The sequence below is a fragment of the Telopea speciosissima genome, chromosome 10, assembly GCF_018873765.1.
Source record: "Telopea speciosissima isolate NSW1024214 ecotype Mountain lineage chromosome 10, Tspe_v1, whole genome shotgun sequence".
Classification (NCBI taxonomy): domain Eukaryota; kingdom Viridiplantae; phylum Streptophyta; class Magnoliopsida; order Proteales; family Proteaceae; genus Telopea; species Telopea speciosissima.
In genome coordinates, this window is record NC_057925.1 from 2,496,044 (window position 1) to 2,514,794 (window position 18,751).

Genomic DNA, 18,751 nt, shown 5'->3' on the forward strand with positions numbered 1-18,751 from the left:
CTCATGACACAAATTGGATAGACCATATAGGAAGACACTTCTTAGTTGGCCATGCAAATAACCATTTGCCTCAATTTTTTTATATATATATTTTTGCCAATTGCTGGTGGAGCCACGTGTAAGTGACTAACAGGCCATTATCCTTCTACGGACTTTATGCATCTGCTTTCCCAATTTATTTCCATTTTTTGGGGGAAGTACAGCTCATAAGTAGGTAAAAATATCATCCAACAACAGAAACTCGAAAATAAAGAAAGCTTCAAAGAAGTTTAGGATAAACAGACCTGACAATTGGAATAAAACTTTGTGAAGTTCTCTGACAAGTTATAAAGGTACTCGCACAACACATTTGGCAGGAGATTGGTGCAAGCCTCCTCAACAGTCTGATATGCAGGTAGATAACAAATTAATATCCATCCAATGGAGCTGGAAGCATCATAAAAGGGTATCATAGAGGCCAGCATCTATCTATCACCACTTGGAAGTTATAAATAACAAACAAATGGAAAACAGCAAAGCAAATTGTACCGCTGCTTGCGATAAAAACAAGATATGAAATAACCCAATCCTCCAAACCCTCCCCCCTTAAAATTAATACCTCTGCAAATTGGAGTAGATGAAGGCCCAACACACGCTCGTCTGCATGATCTAGCGAAAGGACTCCTGTCTGAACCAGAGAGGACTATGAGAAATCTATTGCATAATAAACCTTGCCTCAAAACCGAGTTATTCAAACTGCAACCCACATTTGTGGCTTAGGGGAAATACTAGCACATGTTACCCCAACAAGTACCAAGCTGATTGAGATAAAGTTACTCAGTTACAGCTTTAGCCAAGCCACAAACCCAAACCCAAAATGATTATCAGTTCTATCATAGATGTTCTACAAAATAGGAAGACAACTTACTTTCTTCAGATCTTCTATGTCTTTACAAGATTTCCTGATGATTGAACATATTCGAGCATATGCATACATAAGGTAAACTGCAGTATTTCCCTGCTCAGCAAGACACCTAGGTAGGTAAGAAATAACCTTGGGGTGTGTGTGAGAGAGAGAGCTTAAAGTAGACTATTTCTATGCTTTACACATAAGTAAAATTGTAGCCAACTTGATCAACAATCAAGCCCAGAGTACTTTTATGTCCCAAGATATAACTAGATAAAATGATGCCAACATGATTAAAAAAAAACCCAGCTCTTGATGCTAATGACCAATTCGGATCAGTAGCAAAATTATCTGTAAACATTCCAGAATTGCAAACAAAGCACTCAGTCCAAAAAGAAAAATCAATCCAACAAAATCTGGTTAGAAGGCTCCCATTTTTTGTTCGTGCACCATATGATCATCCAACATTTGCAAGGTCCTAAAGGATAACTAAGCCTGCAACATCACTAACTGCTGGTTTACATCCAAATTGCTACCTATCATCACATCATCATCAAAACTTCATCCAAACTGTTTCGTATCGACTAAATGAGAGTGAGAGCTAACCACACTCACACGAAGAAAAAAAAAAAAAAAAGGGGGATGAGAATGCAATGTTAAGACCTCCTGGCAGCAATAAGCTTTTACACACCACAAGCTACCAAGTGCACTAGGTAAGGGGGAGAATGCAATGTTATCTCAGCTGCCAAACATCCAAGAAAAAAGATGAGCATATTTGACGTATTGTCAACATGGTTATAACAGCATATAAACATTCTGGAAATATATAAAAAAAATAATAATAAAAAAAGGACCCACTTTTTACATTAAAAAAATTCAAATTAATGTTTAGACATATGGGGAGAAGAACAAAAATAGAGATGGTACATATAGTCAAGCAGTGTCAGACAATTATGTAAGCTACTTCATAACATTACACACACAAGAAATTTAAAACATACCTTATCATTAAGCATCTGATCAAAATTAAATGTATAATTGGTCAGCCTGTTGTTTTTCAAGTCAGCATACCTATTAAAGAACAGGTGCAAGCAGAACAATACAAGTCAACCAGCATACCCGTTATGAATAAAAATTAGACTCCAAAAAGAGAAAGAACATGAGCAGATACATACTGCCCAACATAAGCATGCTAAGAATAACAAATGTAATAAAACAAAACAAATAAATACATTTGCTCATACAGAAGCAGCTCTCAATGTGAGATAATTATTCCAGCCTGTCGGCTAACCATATTTACGATGCTGTAACTATAAATCCATTTCCCATTTAGATCAAAGAATTGACATGTGCTGTGCCAGGTGATGATTTTTTTTATTCCCAAACTGATATATATATATATATATATATATATATCATAATAGAAAAATTAATCTCAACCTCTAACACAGTGAGCAAGAGTGGAAATGACAGATACAACTACAAAAAATTTGATAATTTGATGAACAAGAACATATCTGACTATGCAGCCCTAAATATTCCATCAATTTTAGTCTCTTCATATATCAAAAATTTAAGTTCCGTTTTCATCTCCAAACCAGCAACAGTGAGTTTGTTTACCAAGTCAAAACTTGCTTTAAATATCAATTCTTTATCTAAAAAAAAAAGGAGGGCCGTAGGCCCATAACCAGTGCAAATTCCACTTTCACAAGTCCCAGGAGGGGTGCATTGGAGATGGTCTAAACCCTTGGTATTTTTGCACAAAGTGGCCACTCTCTACACTTAAACCCACAGCTTCACAGTAGCAGCCCAAGCTCTTACTATCAAACTAAGAGATAACCCCCTAAATTCTCAATTCTTGATACAGTCAGTAAAAAATTAACACTCCTTTGAAAAACAATTATTTAAATAAAATTCAGCACCATCATCTTGTGAGCATCACAATGTAGGAAATATTCTTTCTCGTGCCAAAAAAATTAACATGAACAACTTGAATTGTCATGCAAGGTTTGGGCCTTAATCACTTTGCATCCCTTTATTATGTAGTAGGCTAGTAGCATTCCACCACACATCAAAATTGTATGATGCAATACCTGAAGGAACTTTGGATTTGTCATTTGTATCAAGCCTTGTGCAGTTTATGGCTAAAAGTTACATCAGTGTCCTATCTCACACAGTTTTGGACATTAAAAAAAATGCAGTTTAATCACCTGTCCTATCTCTTTTATCTTTTTCTCTCTTAAAGTATTGAATCACCAGTTCAAATATGCCATTGGAATGTAAGTTGTGTCTTTTGACATCTAGTACAATTTTCAAGATGGTAAAAGATAAACAAAGACAAATAGAAGGGGAAGGGGAATGCCCCTTCATATAGTAAAATTAACTATATAGCTACCACCCCTTGATGCAGATACGTGGTTCAACCAGCTTGACCAGTCTTACCATTCAGAACAAGATGAACCAGGTCCCAACTTTGTTTTGGTTCAGTATTATATTTAGGGTATTTTACTTTTATGGTTTATTTTGTAATTTAAACATGGCAGTTCTAGATAAAATAAGTGTACACATAGTAGAATTTATCTCAGTTTCCTTTGGGAAGTAGTTTCCTACTTGGCAACACTGCAACAGTATCCATTTTTTTTAGGAATTTCCTTTTCTTTATATATGCTTGAAATCCCCACCGTGGGAGTAGATTTGAGGATAAAACAGTGAGTTTGGTTTAGAAGAATCCTGTGTGGCTTGTACAACTCCCCCCCCCCCCCCCCTTCATCTCTTCTTCTTTCTCTCCCCTTCCCCTGCAGGACCTTCTTCTTCCTTTCTCTCTCAGGTACGATACCCACTCCCTTCATTTTCTCTCCTCTTCTTCTTCCCTTATTTTGCATCTATCTTCTTTCTGTTTCTTTTATTCTTACCATTGTTTTCCCCCATTCTCTGTGCTGCCAGTATTTGTTGTCTTGGAGAAATTGTTAAAAAACCCAATCGGTTAAACTTAGAATGGGCTGAGGATTGGGGAAGATCTTCCTTGGTTGGAAGCAACTCATCATCCCAAGTCTTAGGTCAAAACAGAAAAAGGGTTGTGAGAATTAAACCTGATACTAATGCTGAATCCTTGTCTTCCACTAGCTAGCCCCAGTTTCAGTCAAGTCTTGTTTCGATAATCCTTGTTTTAAGGGACTGAGATTGGATGATCTTTAGAGGTCTATGGGTCGGTGAACTCCACCTGAAATTTCAGCCTCATTGGTTGTCGTGGGAGAGAGTTCTCCTCTTCAAACTTTATCTGGTTCTACTGCCCCTGTTTTGATAGAAGGTTGAAGACAACCTCATTCAGGTTGTTAAAAGTAGGTTTTATCTTGTTATGCCATAAATACCCCTGTGATTCTTATTAAGTCGAAGTTTGTCCAGCACTACTAATTGCTTCCAACTCTGAATGCATAGAAAATATAAAAGACATTTGTATCCTAACCCACATCCACCTTCCAAAGTAACCCTTTACAATTCTGGTTATCAGATTGCCACTCCCCCTTGCCAGCTTTGATATATTTAAATTTTGCCATGATCTTCCTACTATTAGCTATTGTGCATTAGGGTGGGGTCCACAGCAAACCAAAACAGGGTTTCTTAACCCAGGGATCACATCACCCCTTCTTGGACTGGGTAGAAGGAACTGTAGATTCGGATGAAAAGGAACCATAATTTCAGTACACCAAGTAATTAAACCAGCTAGGACAGCTAGGAGAGCCAATAGAATGATAGAAATATCATGATGGAAACTTTTAGATAATTTCCATTTAATTATTGGGGAGAGGGTTCTCTGAGCAAGTAGCATAGAGGAGTGCACCAATTAAGTGTGGTAAAACGGTATCGTACAACTGAGGGCAGAGAGGTCATTTCAAGTGAGGAGAAAGATAGACACAAAGATACTAAGGAACCCTACCCTAGCGCCTCAGAGAGCCTTTTCCTTATTATTAATATTTCATTTATAAAGATTTAAGTATTTAACAATTATCTAATCTTTCGTTTTCCTTAGCATTAAATAGACTTTTTGGGCTGTTTGTTTACACGGTGGTGCTAACAGCATTTGCTTTTTCTTTTTTTTCTTTTTTTTCTTTTTTTTTTTTTTCTTTTTTTTGGTTGGGGGGGAGGGGAGGTGGTGAGGTTTGGGATGTCAGCTTTGACTAGGTTTGGATGCATGAGTACCATAACCAACATTACCGTAAAACTACTCAGGCATGGTATGGATTACATGGCCATATGTGAATGATCTTTGCTTTTAAAAAAAAATTTGAAACTATAACCCACCCACCCTAACATTGAATAAAGTATGATGAATTTGAAGGTCCCCTTTGTTAGTGATAAAGTAGGATCCATAATAGCAGTTGCTAAACCATGACTGGGATGAATTAAAACAGAACCAAGACTCCATGGTCGCAGCAGGTTTCAGACCTTGCATGTAAAGCTTTTCGCAAATAACCCACCAATATCATAAGAAACATCAAGGAAACTATAAGACCCTTTATAATTTTCATCAATTCACATACAACATATCATTAATCATGTGCATAGGCAGGCATAGATACAAGAGAGCTTACTTTACAGCCCCATAACCAATTTTTTCAGCAGTTTCTTCAAGCTTCTCCTTTGTCCACTCTGCAGCTTTACCTGATCAGTACTCACGAATTTCAGCAAGTGAAAAATTCACATGTTACACCACAGAGAACAAATGTATAAATAGTGAGTTGGCCTTATTTGGCAAAGACAGTAGACCAGTCAACAAAATACCACGCTCATTAAGTGCTGCTATGCTGCGATTTTTGGCTTCATCAAGTAAATCAATCAATCGAACCACTTCACTACTGCGGGTCCGAAAGCGCTTTCCATCATCTCCAAGAACAAGACCAAATCCCACATGATTAACTTTGGGATACAAATTAACATCAGAGGGAAGCCAAGAGGCCATTCTGGCAGCCTGAAAAAGGAAGAGAAAAGTAATTCTCACTTGCAACATCGTAGTGGGACAGCACTGAACAGTTGTTCACAATATTGGCAAGGCATGATAGTAACACATTCATGATCCACACCAACCAGCATCCATGATCAATTTAGCTAGCAAAATCTTCAAGAATTAGAGATTCAGGAATCACCAAACCCAAAATTCCACCTAGTTCCAGTAAGTTCAAGAGACTGGAGTGGACAAATAACTAAATTAGAAAATAAATTGATAGCAAAATCTTCAATAATTAGAGATTCAAGAATCGCCAAACCCAAAATTCCACCTATTTCCAGTAAGTTCAAGAGACTGGAGTGGACAAATAACTAAATTAGAAAATAAATTGATAGCAAAATCTTCAATAATTAGAGATTCAAGAATCACCAAACCCAAAATTCCACCTATTTCCAGTAAGTTCAAGAGACTGGAGTGGACAAATAACTAAATTAGAAAATAAATTGACCTGTCCTCAAAGCCATGATTTTGGTTCAAACTTGTCTATTATAAGTAATAGGATCAGCAGTAGCCACTCCGGGGGGTGGGGACCAACAGACAAGAAGGGAGAGAAAACCATAGTGTAGCAGCACATAGTTGGAGATGGCATGGGATACATACACTGAATACCATTTCAAAGTGCTGTTGCTGACCAACATCAGTGACATATATTACCCACTCAGCTTTCTCTTCATTAAGACGATACCTGGAAATTGGAAGCAGCACCATTTACTATGGCATGTGCATCTAAAAATGAAATGAAATGAACAGAAGTGGAATGGGTACACACAGATACAATTTTTGTTCTACAAATATTTCAAATATGTAATTAAAAAAAAAGGTCATATACAAAATACATGGGTCAGTAGAACTCATGACATAAGGAAACTGCATCAATATAGAAGTCTATGGGTCAATCATTACACAGTAAGGTTAGGATGGGGAATCAATATACAACTGTCCATTCATACCCCAAGGAACAGGCATATTGTTGTCTCCTGGGGCTCCCTCTCTCTTTGCTTCAGCCCCCCTCCCCCTCCCCCTCCCCCTATTTGAGGCTGAGTTTGATCCCTTCTGGGTTCTTTTTGTAGTCTTTCTTTTCCCAAGTTTTCAGGGGATCCTTGTTTCTCTCTTCTCCTTTGGTGATCATTTATTCACCCCCAAAAAAAAAATCTTAACTTCTGGAGTCGCCAAATTGAGTTGAGTCCTCCAATATGATATCATGCTTGTCATGGTTTTGGTATCTGGTGCCTTTTGCAAAGAGGGGCAAGCTACATTGAGCAAAGTAGAGGAGCACTTGACTGGTATTAAATCTTACACAGGGCAGTCAAAACAGAGAAGTGCAAGGGAAGAACCAGGAAATCTATTTTAGTAGACTGGCACTAAGTAAATCCTCCAGCAACAAAATGTAGGTAATGTAGTCCTAGATAGGTAGGAGACCTACTAGGAGCCAAACAACCGGATCAAATAACAAAAGGGGCTGCTGGTTCGAATGGACAGCACTAGGATTTAGGTCAATTCCTAGGGTTTGGGTTGGATATTGGGAAAGGGGTTTATAGGGTATTAATGGGCAGGTCTTGGGGGTCAATATGGTATAAAAAGGTTAGGGTTTGGATGAGTTTTGAAATTCTGCAATTCTGGACAGAATTGAGTTGCAGGTTTTGGGCTTTAATGGAGTTAGGGTTTATGGGATTCAAACCAAACATAAAGGGGATCAATTGGGGGAAAGGATTAGAGGATTAGAAGAAGAATTTTGGCGTCAAACTTACTGGAGATTCCATTGGCAGCAAGCTTTGACAGTTGTGAAGGATAAAGCCACCTTCGAATTTGAAGAAGATCCTCCCAGCCGTCACGGCGTAAGGAGTCAACCAGATTCCACCAGTCCCTTTCTACCTTAATAGAACCACAAGGATGCACACTCACAAGGAGCACAGAAGCAGCAACAATGGCAGCCAACAAGCAAAAGCTTTTTTCATTAATCAAATTCGTGTACAATGCTGGCCTCCCTTACAAACTTATATAGAAGACTCAAAAATAGACTTAGACACTAAAAAGGAATGACCTAATCCTATCCCTAACCTATTAGGTAGTTTAAATTGACTAGGAAACTAAAATACTAAAGGAAATAGACTCAAAACATGGCTGGACTTATAGAGTCTTAATCCAGCCCAACTTACATCACATGACCACTTAACCAAGTCACATAATCACTTAAATTGAACCAATTGGATGCAACCAATTTGAACCGGTTTAATTAGAAAACATAAAAATAAACTAAGTATTGGGCTAATCCCGTATGCAACCTATGCACCCCTAGTTTAGGCTCATTAAAATGGCGTAATACATAGAAAACCCTTGGGAACAAAGGCCCAACATATATATAACCCAACCCTAGGCCTATTTCTAAAGAAATAAGCCAATATCTATGATGAACCTGCATCAGGGGCGGCAATACTTTGTACCCATCAACCAATTTGATCTGAGTTGGATATAACTAGAGTCAGAAAGAATTTTCTGCTCGATATCCAGGTTCCTGACAATAGATCTCATCCGCTCTAAAAACTGGCAATTCAGACAATATCTAAATTAGTCGTATTAGGTAATATGAACTAATAGATTATTTACCTGAGAAGCTAAGAATTAGCTTAGTGGTTTACCTTAAGATTAAAACTAAGAAGTTAACTTAATGTTAGAAAAATAGACATATGGTTACACCATATTGATCTACTAAATTTAGTATGAGGAAAAGAAAAGAAGATATGGTAGCATAGAGCTACATATACGAAAACCTTCCAACTGCATGCCAATAAACTTACCAAATAGCAGTTAGATCGGTTGAAGCATAGTTGTAACCGCCATCACTCTTCACAACAATAAGAGGTATATCCTTCCCATCAATAAAGATCACACGAGCACCCTCACTATCCTTAATCAATTCTTTCTCAGCCAATAACTTCAGAGCTCCAGGAATATATGAGTTATAAAAGCTTTCCCCCTGGCCATGAAAAGAGAATAATAGACAGAGAAAAGCTGTAAGCATGTTGCTTTGTCATTGAAAAGGTCACTTGTCAACACATACCGTGTTCAATTGTTTTGGGTTCTGCTAAGATTAAACTTTACAGCAAAAGCAAGAGATAAATCATCTCATTCTTCAAAAAAATCTTAAGGAGCCATTTGAATGCACAAAGATTAAAATGTGGTGAAGAGCAAGAAAATGCATAGAATGAATGCTTATTCTTTTGACAGAACAAAATAATTTAATTATAGTTGACCATGTCAGAGGCTATCCTATCCAAAAGAGATGGCCTTTTGAATTGTCAACCCATTATCCAATGTGGACTTCTAGGTGCTGTTTGACAACATTTCTGTTCCGCTGCCCATTATCCAATGTGGGCTTCTAGGTGCTGTTTGACAACATTTCTGTTCCGCTGGAGTGTTTCAAAGCTGGAAGTGATTTTTTTTTTTTTTTTTTTTTTTTTGCTTTTTTTTTTGTTTCTATTATTGGGGAGAACTTCTGTGGGGTAGAAATGTGTTTGGTAACATGGCGTAAGAAGTGTTTCTGAATCTAAAAAGAAACAAAAATACATTTGGGAGAGACAATAACAGAAACACTTCTGTTAAGAATTGAATCAAATAGGGAAGACATTAATCAATCAAATAAATGAAGAAGAATACAAGTGTCACTGGGAGCTACCTTCCTACAAAACAATCAAGAAGATGGAAAGAAGATTGGAGACTACCTCTATCATTTATAAGTGTTAATCGCTCGTTTACAAGAAACTTCAGGAAACCCAACAAGAAACCACAGGATCACAAAAGACAATGACAATATCTGAGCCTAACAAAAGGGAGCATGAGAACCCGAGGGGGAGGGAGAAGGAACCTGAAGTTCCATGGAAGCAACATTGTCAGAAGCCAATCCAAGCTTCCCCGCCCCCCACAAACGAGATAAAATTATGAATCTTAAAATCGATTGAATTGCAAAACTATCAAAATTTCACAACGATTATTTCAAAATAAAAAACAAAGATACATGTCAAAGCCATTCATCAACCAAGCTATACAAGAGGGGGGGGGGAGAGAGAGAGAGAGAAATGATTGCGAACTGAATGAACAATTCTTACGGTTTAATTGCTTTTGGTTTTTAGCAATGTTTTACCATATTAAGATTTATGGAATTTTTAGATTTGAGAAAAACCCCAGCATTTAAAAGTTGAAAATTGCACCTATCACCGAAAATTCAGTTTTTGTTCTTGAACTGGGAGGGTTGATTTTTTATCCTTTTGGAATTTGATTTTTTAACTATTTTTATTGGATTCAAATAGGGGGTATTTGCTTATTTATGAATAATATCTTAAGTAAATGAAAACATTTACTAATGTTATTTGGCATAAATAAGTCTGTCCTAGTTTCGAGCCAGGCTTCCTCAAGTTACGATGGGGACAAGTGAATTTATATAGGTGTTCAGGTCGAAACTTGCGAAATATTGACTGTTTTGGTCAAAACATGTCGAGTTGGGTCAAAATAGGGGAATTTTTAAAATTGATGGCCATCTCATCTCAGTTTCTTGCAAAACCGAGATGTTTTTCTATGGTGTCACCACAAGTGATGCAAAAGCACTTCCTTGAACCGGTGCAAACCTGTTGGGGAGCCCAGATGGATATGGACCGGGTCCAAAGTTAGTTTTGATCCAGTAGGATTTAGCTATTTACTTCACTTATTATTTGCACTTTAATCTTATATGGGGAATTTTTAGATTGGATTAGATAATTAGTAGATAGAGTAAGAGTCTACTTCTATTTCAGTTTTAGACTACAATTAGGAAGGTTTCAATTTCTTTTTTATAAATATGCTTGTAATCCGATGATTGTAGTTAAATAATGGAATGAAATTGGTTTTTGGTTGAAGCCTGCATGGCCACTGTTTGTGCGATCTCCCTCTTCTTTCTCTCTCTCTTCTCTTCCCTTCTCCCCCTGCCCAGCAAGACCCTCTCATTCTTTTCTTCCCTCATTCTTCTTCTTTTCTGGTTTTTCTTCTATTTCTCTTTGCTATTCTAGACACAGGATCTTCACTCTAGGACGACTTGAATCCCAGAGTCCTTCCCCCCATTCGACCCCTATGTTGTGACTGTGACCCATCTTCTCAGATTTCAGTCTTGCCATGCTACTACCACCTCGTAGCCATTAGAAAGCTTGGACTGGTCTCCTCCCCCCTCAGTCTAGGTTGCTACTTGTGTGTACATTCATAAGGTCTCATCCTTGTCTGACCTTCCCTTGAAATCTCAGAGCCAACAGAGGTCTATCGCAGGAGATCTTTCCTTTGCAAAGTGTTGTTTTTTTTCCGCATTGCAGGTCATCAAAGGATGAAGACGCTCCCCCCCCCCCCCCCTTCACAATATCTATTCCTTATTTCTTTCATCCAAACTCCCCATATTACCCCTCCTTTTTGTCTTTAACCCCACAATCCACATGTCCCCTTAATTTATCTCTGTCCAAGTCAATCCTCAATCTATAATTCAAATCCTTTTTGAGTCCTCCTCTTGTTAGTTGTTACTAATAAACAACCTTTCAAGTTTTGGTTTTATTACAAGTTTGTCTCTCCCCCTTTTCCTACCTTTGATATATTTACGATTTTGCCATCATTCTTTAATATTTGTCTATTGCACATTTGAGTGGGCCCATAGCGAACCCAAATAAGGTATTTTGACCCCAAGATTGCATCAACATTTACTAAACATCACCATGTATAACTGAAGTTTTAATAGTCCCCCTCAAGTCGGAGCATAGACATCACCCATGCCCAGCTTGGAACAACCCATAAGAAAATCCAGACGAAACAACGCATTGGTAAACATATCACCAAGCCAATTTCCAGATTCAACAAAAGGCGTAGCAATCAACTTCTTCATCACAACATCTCACACAAAATGGCAATCAACCTCGATGTTCTTACTGCATTCATGAAACACAGGGTTGCTAGCAATACAAATGGTTGCCTGGTCATCACAAAATATATTGATAGGCTTAACAATAGGAAACCTAATCTCCTGAGGAAGAGACTTTAACCACATCAACTAAGCTACTGTAGTTTGATTTTTACTTCTCCAAGTAACGAGATCTCTACCAAGAAATGTATAACAGCCAGTTCCTATCACCTTCAACACTAGCCCCACATCAGAATACCAACAAGATCAGCATTCCTATTAGGTCTATATATATATAACCCTTTTTAAAGCATTTTTAAGATAATGCAAAACTCGACATGCTGCCTCCCAATGAGATCGCTTGGATGTTTCCATGAACTGGCAAATAACCTTAACTCGACAAGATAAATGAGTTTACCAACCAGTCTTCTGTATTCATGCTTATCTAGAAGCTCTCACGTCATCAACCCCAAACTTTTGATGTGGATCTATAGGCGTATCAACAGGTTTAGATGCTAACATCCTAGTCTCAGACAAAAGATTAAGCACATACTTACTCTGAGAAAGACTAATGCCTTTACTGCTCCTCACCACCTCAATCCCCAAAAAATATCTATGGGTACCCAGATCTTTCATCTGAAAATGTTGCCATAAATAAAATTTAACTTCACTTATACCAGAATAATCATTGTCAATAACATTATCAACAACATATGCAACCAGCGCTACCAACCTAGAGTCATAACAGCAAACAAGCACAGAATGATCTGAATAACAGAGTAAATCCACATCGAATAACAATAGTACTGAATTTACCAAACCATTCTCAAGGGCGGGCATTGGTGCAATGCTAAGGTTGCTCCAATGTGACCAAGTGGTCACGGGTTCAAGTTTGGAAATAGCCACTCCGCAAAAGCAGGGGTAAGGCTGCATACATTATGACCCTCCCCAGACCCTGCAGTGGTAGGAGCCTTGTGCACTGGATTCGGCCTTTTTTTCTCAAGGAGATTGTTTTAAACCATAAATTGCTTTATAAAGTCTGCAAACTTTACCAACATTCTCCCTCTGAGCAACATATCTTGAAGGTTGCTCCATATACACTTCCTCAAGCAAGTCACCATAGAGATGCATTTTTTATATCAAGCTAATATAACGGCCATTCAAAAATTAACAGTAAGTGAAATAAGCACCCATATAGAGTTTAGCTGAGCAACAAGCAAAAAAGATTCAAAATAATCAACATCATAAGTCGGGGTATACTTGACACTCAACAAAACCATCTGGATTATACTTGACAGTATACACCCAATGACACTGTACTAATTCCTTACCTGGAGGAAGATCAACTAAGGTCCATGTCTTGCAAGAGCCTAGAGCATCCATTTCAACATTCACAGCTGACTTCAACCCAGGAACAGGCAACCCATCATGATGGATTTAATTAACAATAGCAATAGAATACTAGAACAGGGAACCACAAGTCAGATCTGACTGCATTAAACCAGCAGTAAACCCAGACCTGTTAAGCACTACTTAGAAGTAATGAAAGACCCTTAACAAACCCATGCCTCCCCCGCTCTATTAAGGCAAGGCTTTGTAAGTTGTATTTTTTCACTCTTCTTTGGTAATGAATTTTTTATTCACCCAAAAAAAAGACCGTTAACAACCACAGAAAAGCAGCAGAAAATAATTGAAATCAGGAGTCGATATTCACTTATGGGGGAGAATTCTCTGTGGGGGGAGCGCTGGGGCCATGCAATCGTGGCAGCCAATGAGAGCATGCACTGGCATCTCAGGGGCTGGATTTCCGCCTTTCATGGGGTGCTGGGCAGTCATTTTGCCCCCACTGTGTCTGGGTGTGGTCAGTGCTTCCCCCACAGAGAACATTTTCCCTTCACTTATATTGCAGGATAAAATGGAAGGGAAGAAGATAGAAGGAAAGGGATATGACTCGAGTGTCCCACTCAAGCCTCAACCAGCATCACACCTACCACCCTAGCATCTCACCAGGAAAATTACCGCATCTCATAGCCAGATGCATCACACAAGCTCTTTGGTACAAACCAGAATTCATTATCAACTCAAATCTTTTTTCTTTTTTTTCTTTTTTTTTTTTTTTTTTGGGGGGGGGAGGGGGGGCCACGCACAGCCTTGCCTCAAATCGACTTACCTATCTTGTCAAGGAACAAAATTAAAAAATGAGTCAAAAACTACATACGCAGCCTAAGAAGTTTCCTTATTCAATGGGAAACTAAGAAAATAGAAACTAACTAGGGTGGGACCGACAAGACAGCTAGCTACTATAAATAGAATAAATACCCAACTAATAACTAATGGGCCTCACTACTAATCAAAATTAAAAGACTAAATTAGGGAACCCATTATGGACCTAAAATTTAGGCCTTATAATTGAGTCTATTACAAGTAAAATAAAAAAAAAAATTTAAAAATTCCATAGCCATGTACTATCATTCAAGGTTCGAGAACTCGCGAGATCTCGCCGAGTTTCTCGGATTTTCGAAATCTCGAGACGAGATTACCTGCAAGTCTTAAAAGTGCAATATCTCGGCGAGATCTCGGATCTCGGTTTCGACCCATTATTTTAACCCACCTACCACTTAAATACCTTACCTAATTGGACAAAACTCGACATATCTCGGCGAGATCTCGGATCTCGGGTCCAAATCTCGGGTTGACCCAACGTTGAGGCTTCGAGTTGAAGAAAAAAAAATGCACCAACTCGGCGAGATCTCGACTCGTCTCGGTTTTTCCAAGAGTCGAGTTGGCACCGAGACCCGAGTTTTAGTACCTTGCTATCATTAGCTCCTAATGTTGCACCATAACTGCTGTACTTGCATTGGCCAATTCCCTATATCTTGATGGGGTTGGTTTGATTTCTTGTATCTCTCACTTCTATTTGGTTGGGCCCCCCGGTGTTGTTCCGTATTATTTACTTTATTCAAATAAATAACTATACATACAAATACACATACAAACATATAATAAAAATAGCAACAACATCTTTGTTTCCTTGAAGCCCTATATGCTACTTGGTAGAAGACAAGGATAAGATCAAAACCTTTTCCTCCAGCTGAACTCCAAGGCGTTTATAGACCTGATCAAATTCCCTGCGGCTTATCTCGCAGATCTGTGCCCATGCCGTGTGATACTTGGATTCTCCACTCTGAGATACAATTGAAATGACAGAAGAAATACAAAGAAAATTTAGCAAGCACATGAAAGACATTCTCTTCCTCTTCAAAGTGGAAAGGCAAGGATTTAGAGTTCTTCCACATGATCAGCAAATGAGGAGAGAAACTTGCCAACCATAATCAATTAATGCAGAAAGATCAACATCACATGAGTACTCACAAGTCTCAACATGGTATTAAGTTCCTCACCTGAAGGCGAACCACAGCGTGTTGTGCCCTCTCCTTGAAGGCAGGATCAGAATCAAACCTTCTTTTTGATTCCTTGTAGAAAGCCTACATCACTTATAAAATTAGACAGACAATTACCACCAGTGTGAAATAGTACGATGCTATGATTTTTTTGGACAAAGCACATCTTGTTGTCTTGTGGAATGCCAAGGGATGCACACGTCAAATTTAGAACATGACAATAAATTTCCTAAACAGAAGAGTGTTATGTAGAAGCCTCAACCTAAAGTAAACGTAGTATACCCCTTGACAAATTCACAAATAACCGCATACAATCTGTTTCACTAAGAAGAATAACTTTTCTTACTTCATCCTGAAGTATTTGATTGGCCTCACCTAGCTCTCTAATCATCCATACAACTTGAAAAGAAAACAAAATCAAGGTCCAGTTTCCAAGTCAACTGCAGCAAAGCAGTCCAACAAAAAGTACTAAGCATAGACATTGCATGCTTATCAAATAAAATGTTCAACTTCAAACAGATTCCATTATTTCCTATTAATGAATTACTCTCCTACATGCTTGATACCAATCATATGAAGGATAGTAATTTATCCATGTACCAGTTAGGGGAACAAGAATATGGAAACTTGTAATTCAGCAATAATTTGGCCCACCCCCTTTTTTTTTGGGTGGGTATTGGCTTTCCTAATTAATATATAATAGATGCAGAATGGATCAACAACATACCCATTTGCAACTGGTTGAAGAATCATAATAAGGCATCTATGTGTTATGACATGGTGAATTGAAGAACCAAGAAGAGTATAATATCCTCAATCCAAATGGAACTTAAAAAGCAGTTTAACTCACCTGTAGATCTCCAACAGCTTTTTCTTTTTCATCCTCCCAATTTGGGGATGTCTCAAAAAGGTGCTCAATCAGCATACCAAACTGCAAAACACAAACAGAATCTTTAACCTAGAAGTTTGTATAATAAAAGCAAAAAGAGAACTATTGATATCTTGAGCTGATAATACCAAATATGAACTACCACTAAACATCTGTAGCATAATCATAATAAATAGATAGAAGTCCCTTCTTCACATGATTCAGCATGCCATTCGGATGGCAATGTCATTCAACAAGACATACTCTGGAAAAGCATTTCTGAGAATGAATATTGTTTTTTCTTTTCCTTCTCCAAATTGTTTCTGGTTGACATAGATCATAAAAATTATAAAGTTTGCATTTGGAACCATTTGTCCGGATACTTCATCTGAAATGTAATTCAGCCATTTTTCACCCTTACTGCCATGTATTATACACACTAAAGCATTCTTCAGAAATTAAGTAAAATAAGTAACCAAGGCACCACATGAAGCACATGAATCCCAGAAAGAAGTGAAACACCAAAAAAATAAAATTTGGTCTCTCAATTTTAGTAAAATAGTGGATGATTTACTAGAATAACAGAAACAATCATAAATGTTATAGTTTCAGTGACGGGACACTACTAAGGAGTTAACTATTACAAAACTGGAATCTGTCAATCAAGGAATTCACAAGAAATGCCTGATTCAGAAGGATAGGACCTGCAGAATTAAGTACAGTATCTTTATTGAATCCATGCTAGTAAAAGAGTTTCAACACATTTCCAAGTGTGTAAATGCAAAGGACAATGTTGTCAAATAGGAAATCAATTAGGTACAAAATAAGCAAGATAAGACATAACATATTAACACCACTACCACCCCCACCCAACCCCCAAAAAAAAGAATAAAAAAAGAAAGGGACAGGTCAAGGTTAGCTACAGAGAATCAACATATTTGACAAATACAATGCCCATCACAAAGGAGAGGTGTTTATTAACTACAAAACACATATACGAAGCAAGAAGCAACAGAGATATGGATGGATACACAGACTAAACCTTTGAAATGAGGATAAAATTGCTTCACTAAAAGACAGGGTATTAAACAATCAAATTCACCTGTGTACCCCAATCACCAACATGGTTCCGTCGAAGAACTTCAACCTTTGAAAACTCCAGCATGCGAGCTAGAGTATCACCAATAATAGTAGATCTTAAGTTGCCTACATGCATTTCCTTTGCAATGTTGGGTGAAGAAAAGTCAACAACTGTCCTACTGATCTGCAATCTTGGCGCCCATGTCTCAATACCCTCTGTAAGCATATTTTGTATGCTCTGCAACGATAGTATCAACAGATTAAGGGAAATATTCATCTGATCATAGAATTAATATGAGAACTTCCATTGAGAAAACTTAGGAGTATGCCAATACCTGGGCTATCCATTTGCTTGACAAAACAACGTTTACAAATCCAGGTCCTGCAACAGAGCAAGATTCTACTATATCACATTTAGGAAGATTTTTCATGAGGGCCTGCAAAAGAGGAGCGCCCATAATTAGTTCATCTAATCATTCCAAGGGCTAACAACAAGATGTAGTTCCACAATAATATTGTTATTTTTCTAAATAATTAAAGAAAACAGTTTTAAAAGATCACCTGTCCAATAGAGGAATGATCCTTGAACTCAGTCTTCTTGCCTTTTATCTTTGACCATAGGCCCATAGCATTATTACTACAACATAGAGAAAGGATATCTATTCCCTGACTTGGTCCTCCGAAATAAATGCACATAGAAGCATGTTTTGAATACAACAGTACCCTCGATATATGTTTTCATAGTACATAAGAGTTCCAAATTACCACTTCATCTATGTGAGATATATTCCTCACATAAACTTTGTGAATAATTAATTAGAACAATAACCAAGCCAAAAGAAGGAAACATAAATAACACATACCATTGATAATCGCCAAATTTAGCAGTGCAAGCCGCAACCAGTGGCTCTACGTCTATCTCTAGCTCATTAGGAACTGTTGCTTTAAGTGATGCTTCAAATAGTTTCGACAGCTGTTGCTTCACATTCCCAGGATTCTCTTCCTCCAGTGGCGCCTTGTTTAATTCAGACGATAAACAATGTGTTTCACTAACAAATATCTTTTACAGATTGAAACTTGGGGCAGATGGGTTTGAAGCAGGGGTATGCTTACCATGGTTGCAACTGATGCTATCTTCGAATTGAAGATAAGTCTTCTAGATTTCGCTTTAAAGAAATCTGTCTAGTTTCACAACACCCACAACAAAATTACAAAAAGTATAACATGACTTCGTTTCAGGGGAGAAAAACAACAATTATCCACACATTTCTCTGGTAGCTACAATTAGAATATCCAAAAGATATGTAAGCAAAGAAAAATTGAAACATGAAAGGAAAGTTCGAACTTTTCTTCAATTAATCTGCATTAATAACTGTTTACCATAAGCAGAAGCATGTTAACATAAAATATTCCAGAATTTGTGGGAGTATAGAGAGAAGAACATATAAATTTTCCATGATTATAATTAGAGCTAATAACCTAAAAACCAATCCTTTTAAAAAGGGGGGTGGAAAGAGGAGAAGCCTCTGCTTAACTCCCAACTGACGAATAAATAATTATTCCTAACCAAAAAGATTTCATTTCTCCCATTGTTCACAGGAGGAAAGTACGA

At 37.7% G+C, this 18,751-nt stretch overlaps 1 protein-coding gene across 1 annotated transcript in view; it reads right to left on the bottom strand.

The window, feature by feature from the left end:
- LOC122642680 (arginine--tRNA ligase, chloroplastic/mitochondrial-like) overlaps positions 1 to 18,291 on the bottom strand; it is a 33,753-nt gene extending 15,462 nt beyond the window's left edge. The window contains exons 1-16 of the mRNA XM_043836229.1: positions 18,253 to 18,291; positions 18,003 to 18,154; positions 17,701 to 17,776; positions 17,475 to 17,576; positions 17,162 to 17,377; positions 16,042 to 16,122; positions 15,192 to 15,275; positions 14,870 to 14,974; positions 8,684 to 8,862; positions 6,489 to 6,573; positions 5,666 to 5,852; positions 5,476 to 5,545; positions 1,888 to 1,957; positions 908 to 997; positions 599 to 667; positions 285 to 383 (exon numbers count right to left, since the gene is read on the bottom strand). Coding sequence (XP_043692164.1) covers positions 285 to 383; positions 599 to 667; positions 908 to 997; positions 1,888 to 1,957; positions 5,476 to 5,545; positions 5,666 to 5,852; positions 6,489 to 6,573; positions 8,684 to 8,862; positions 14,870 to 14,974; positions 15,192 to 15,275; positions 16,042 to 16,122; positions 17,162 to 17,377; positions 17,475 to 17,576; positions 17,701 to 17,776; positions 18,003 to 18,154; positions 18,253 to 18,255 — 1,668 coding nt within the window. The 5' untranslated portion in view covers positions 18,256 to 18,291. The remainder of the gene's footprint in view (positions 1 to 284; positions 384 to 598; positions 668 to 907; positions 998 to 1,887; positions 1,958 to 5,475; positions 5,546 to 5,665; positions 5,853 to 6,488; positions 6,574 to 8,683; positions 8,863 to 14,869; positions 14,975 to 15,191; positions 15,276 to 16,041; positions 16,123 to 17,161; positions 17,378 to 17,474; positions 17,577 to 17,700; positions 17,777 to 18,002; positions 18,155 to 18,252) is intronic.
- Between the last annotated feature and the right edge of the window lie 460 nt (positions 18,292 to 18,751).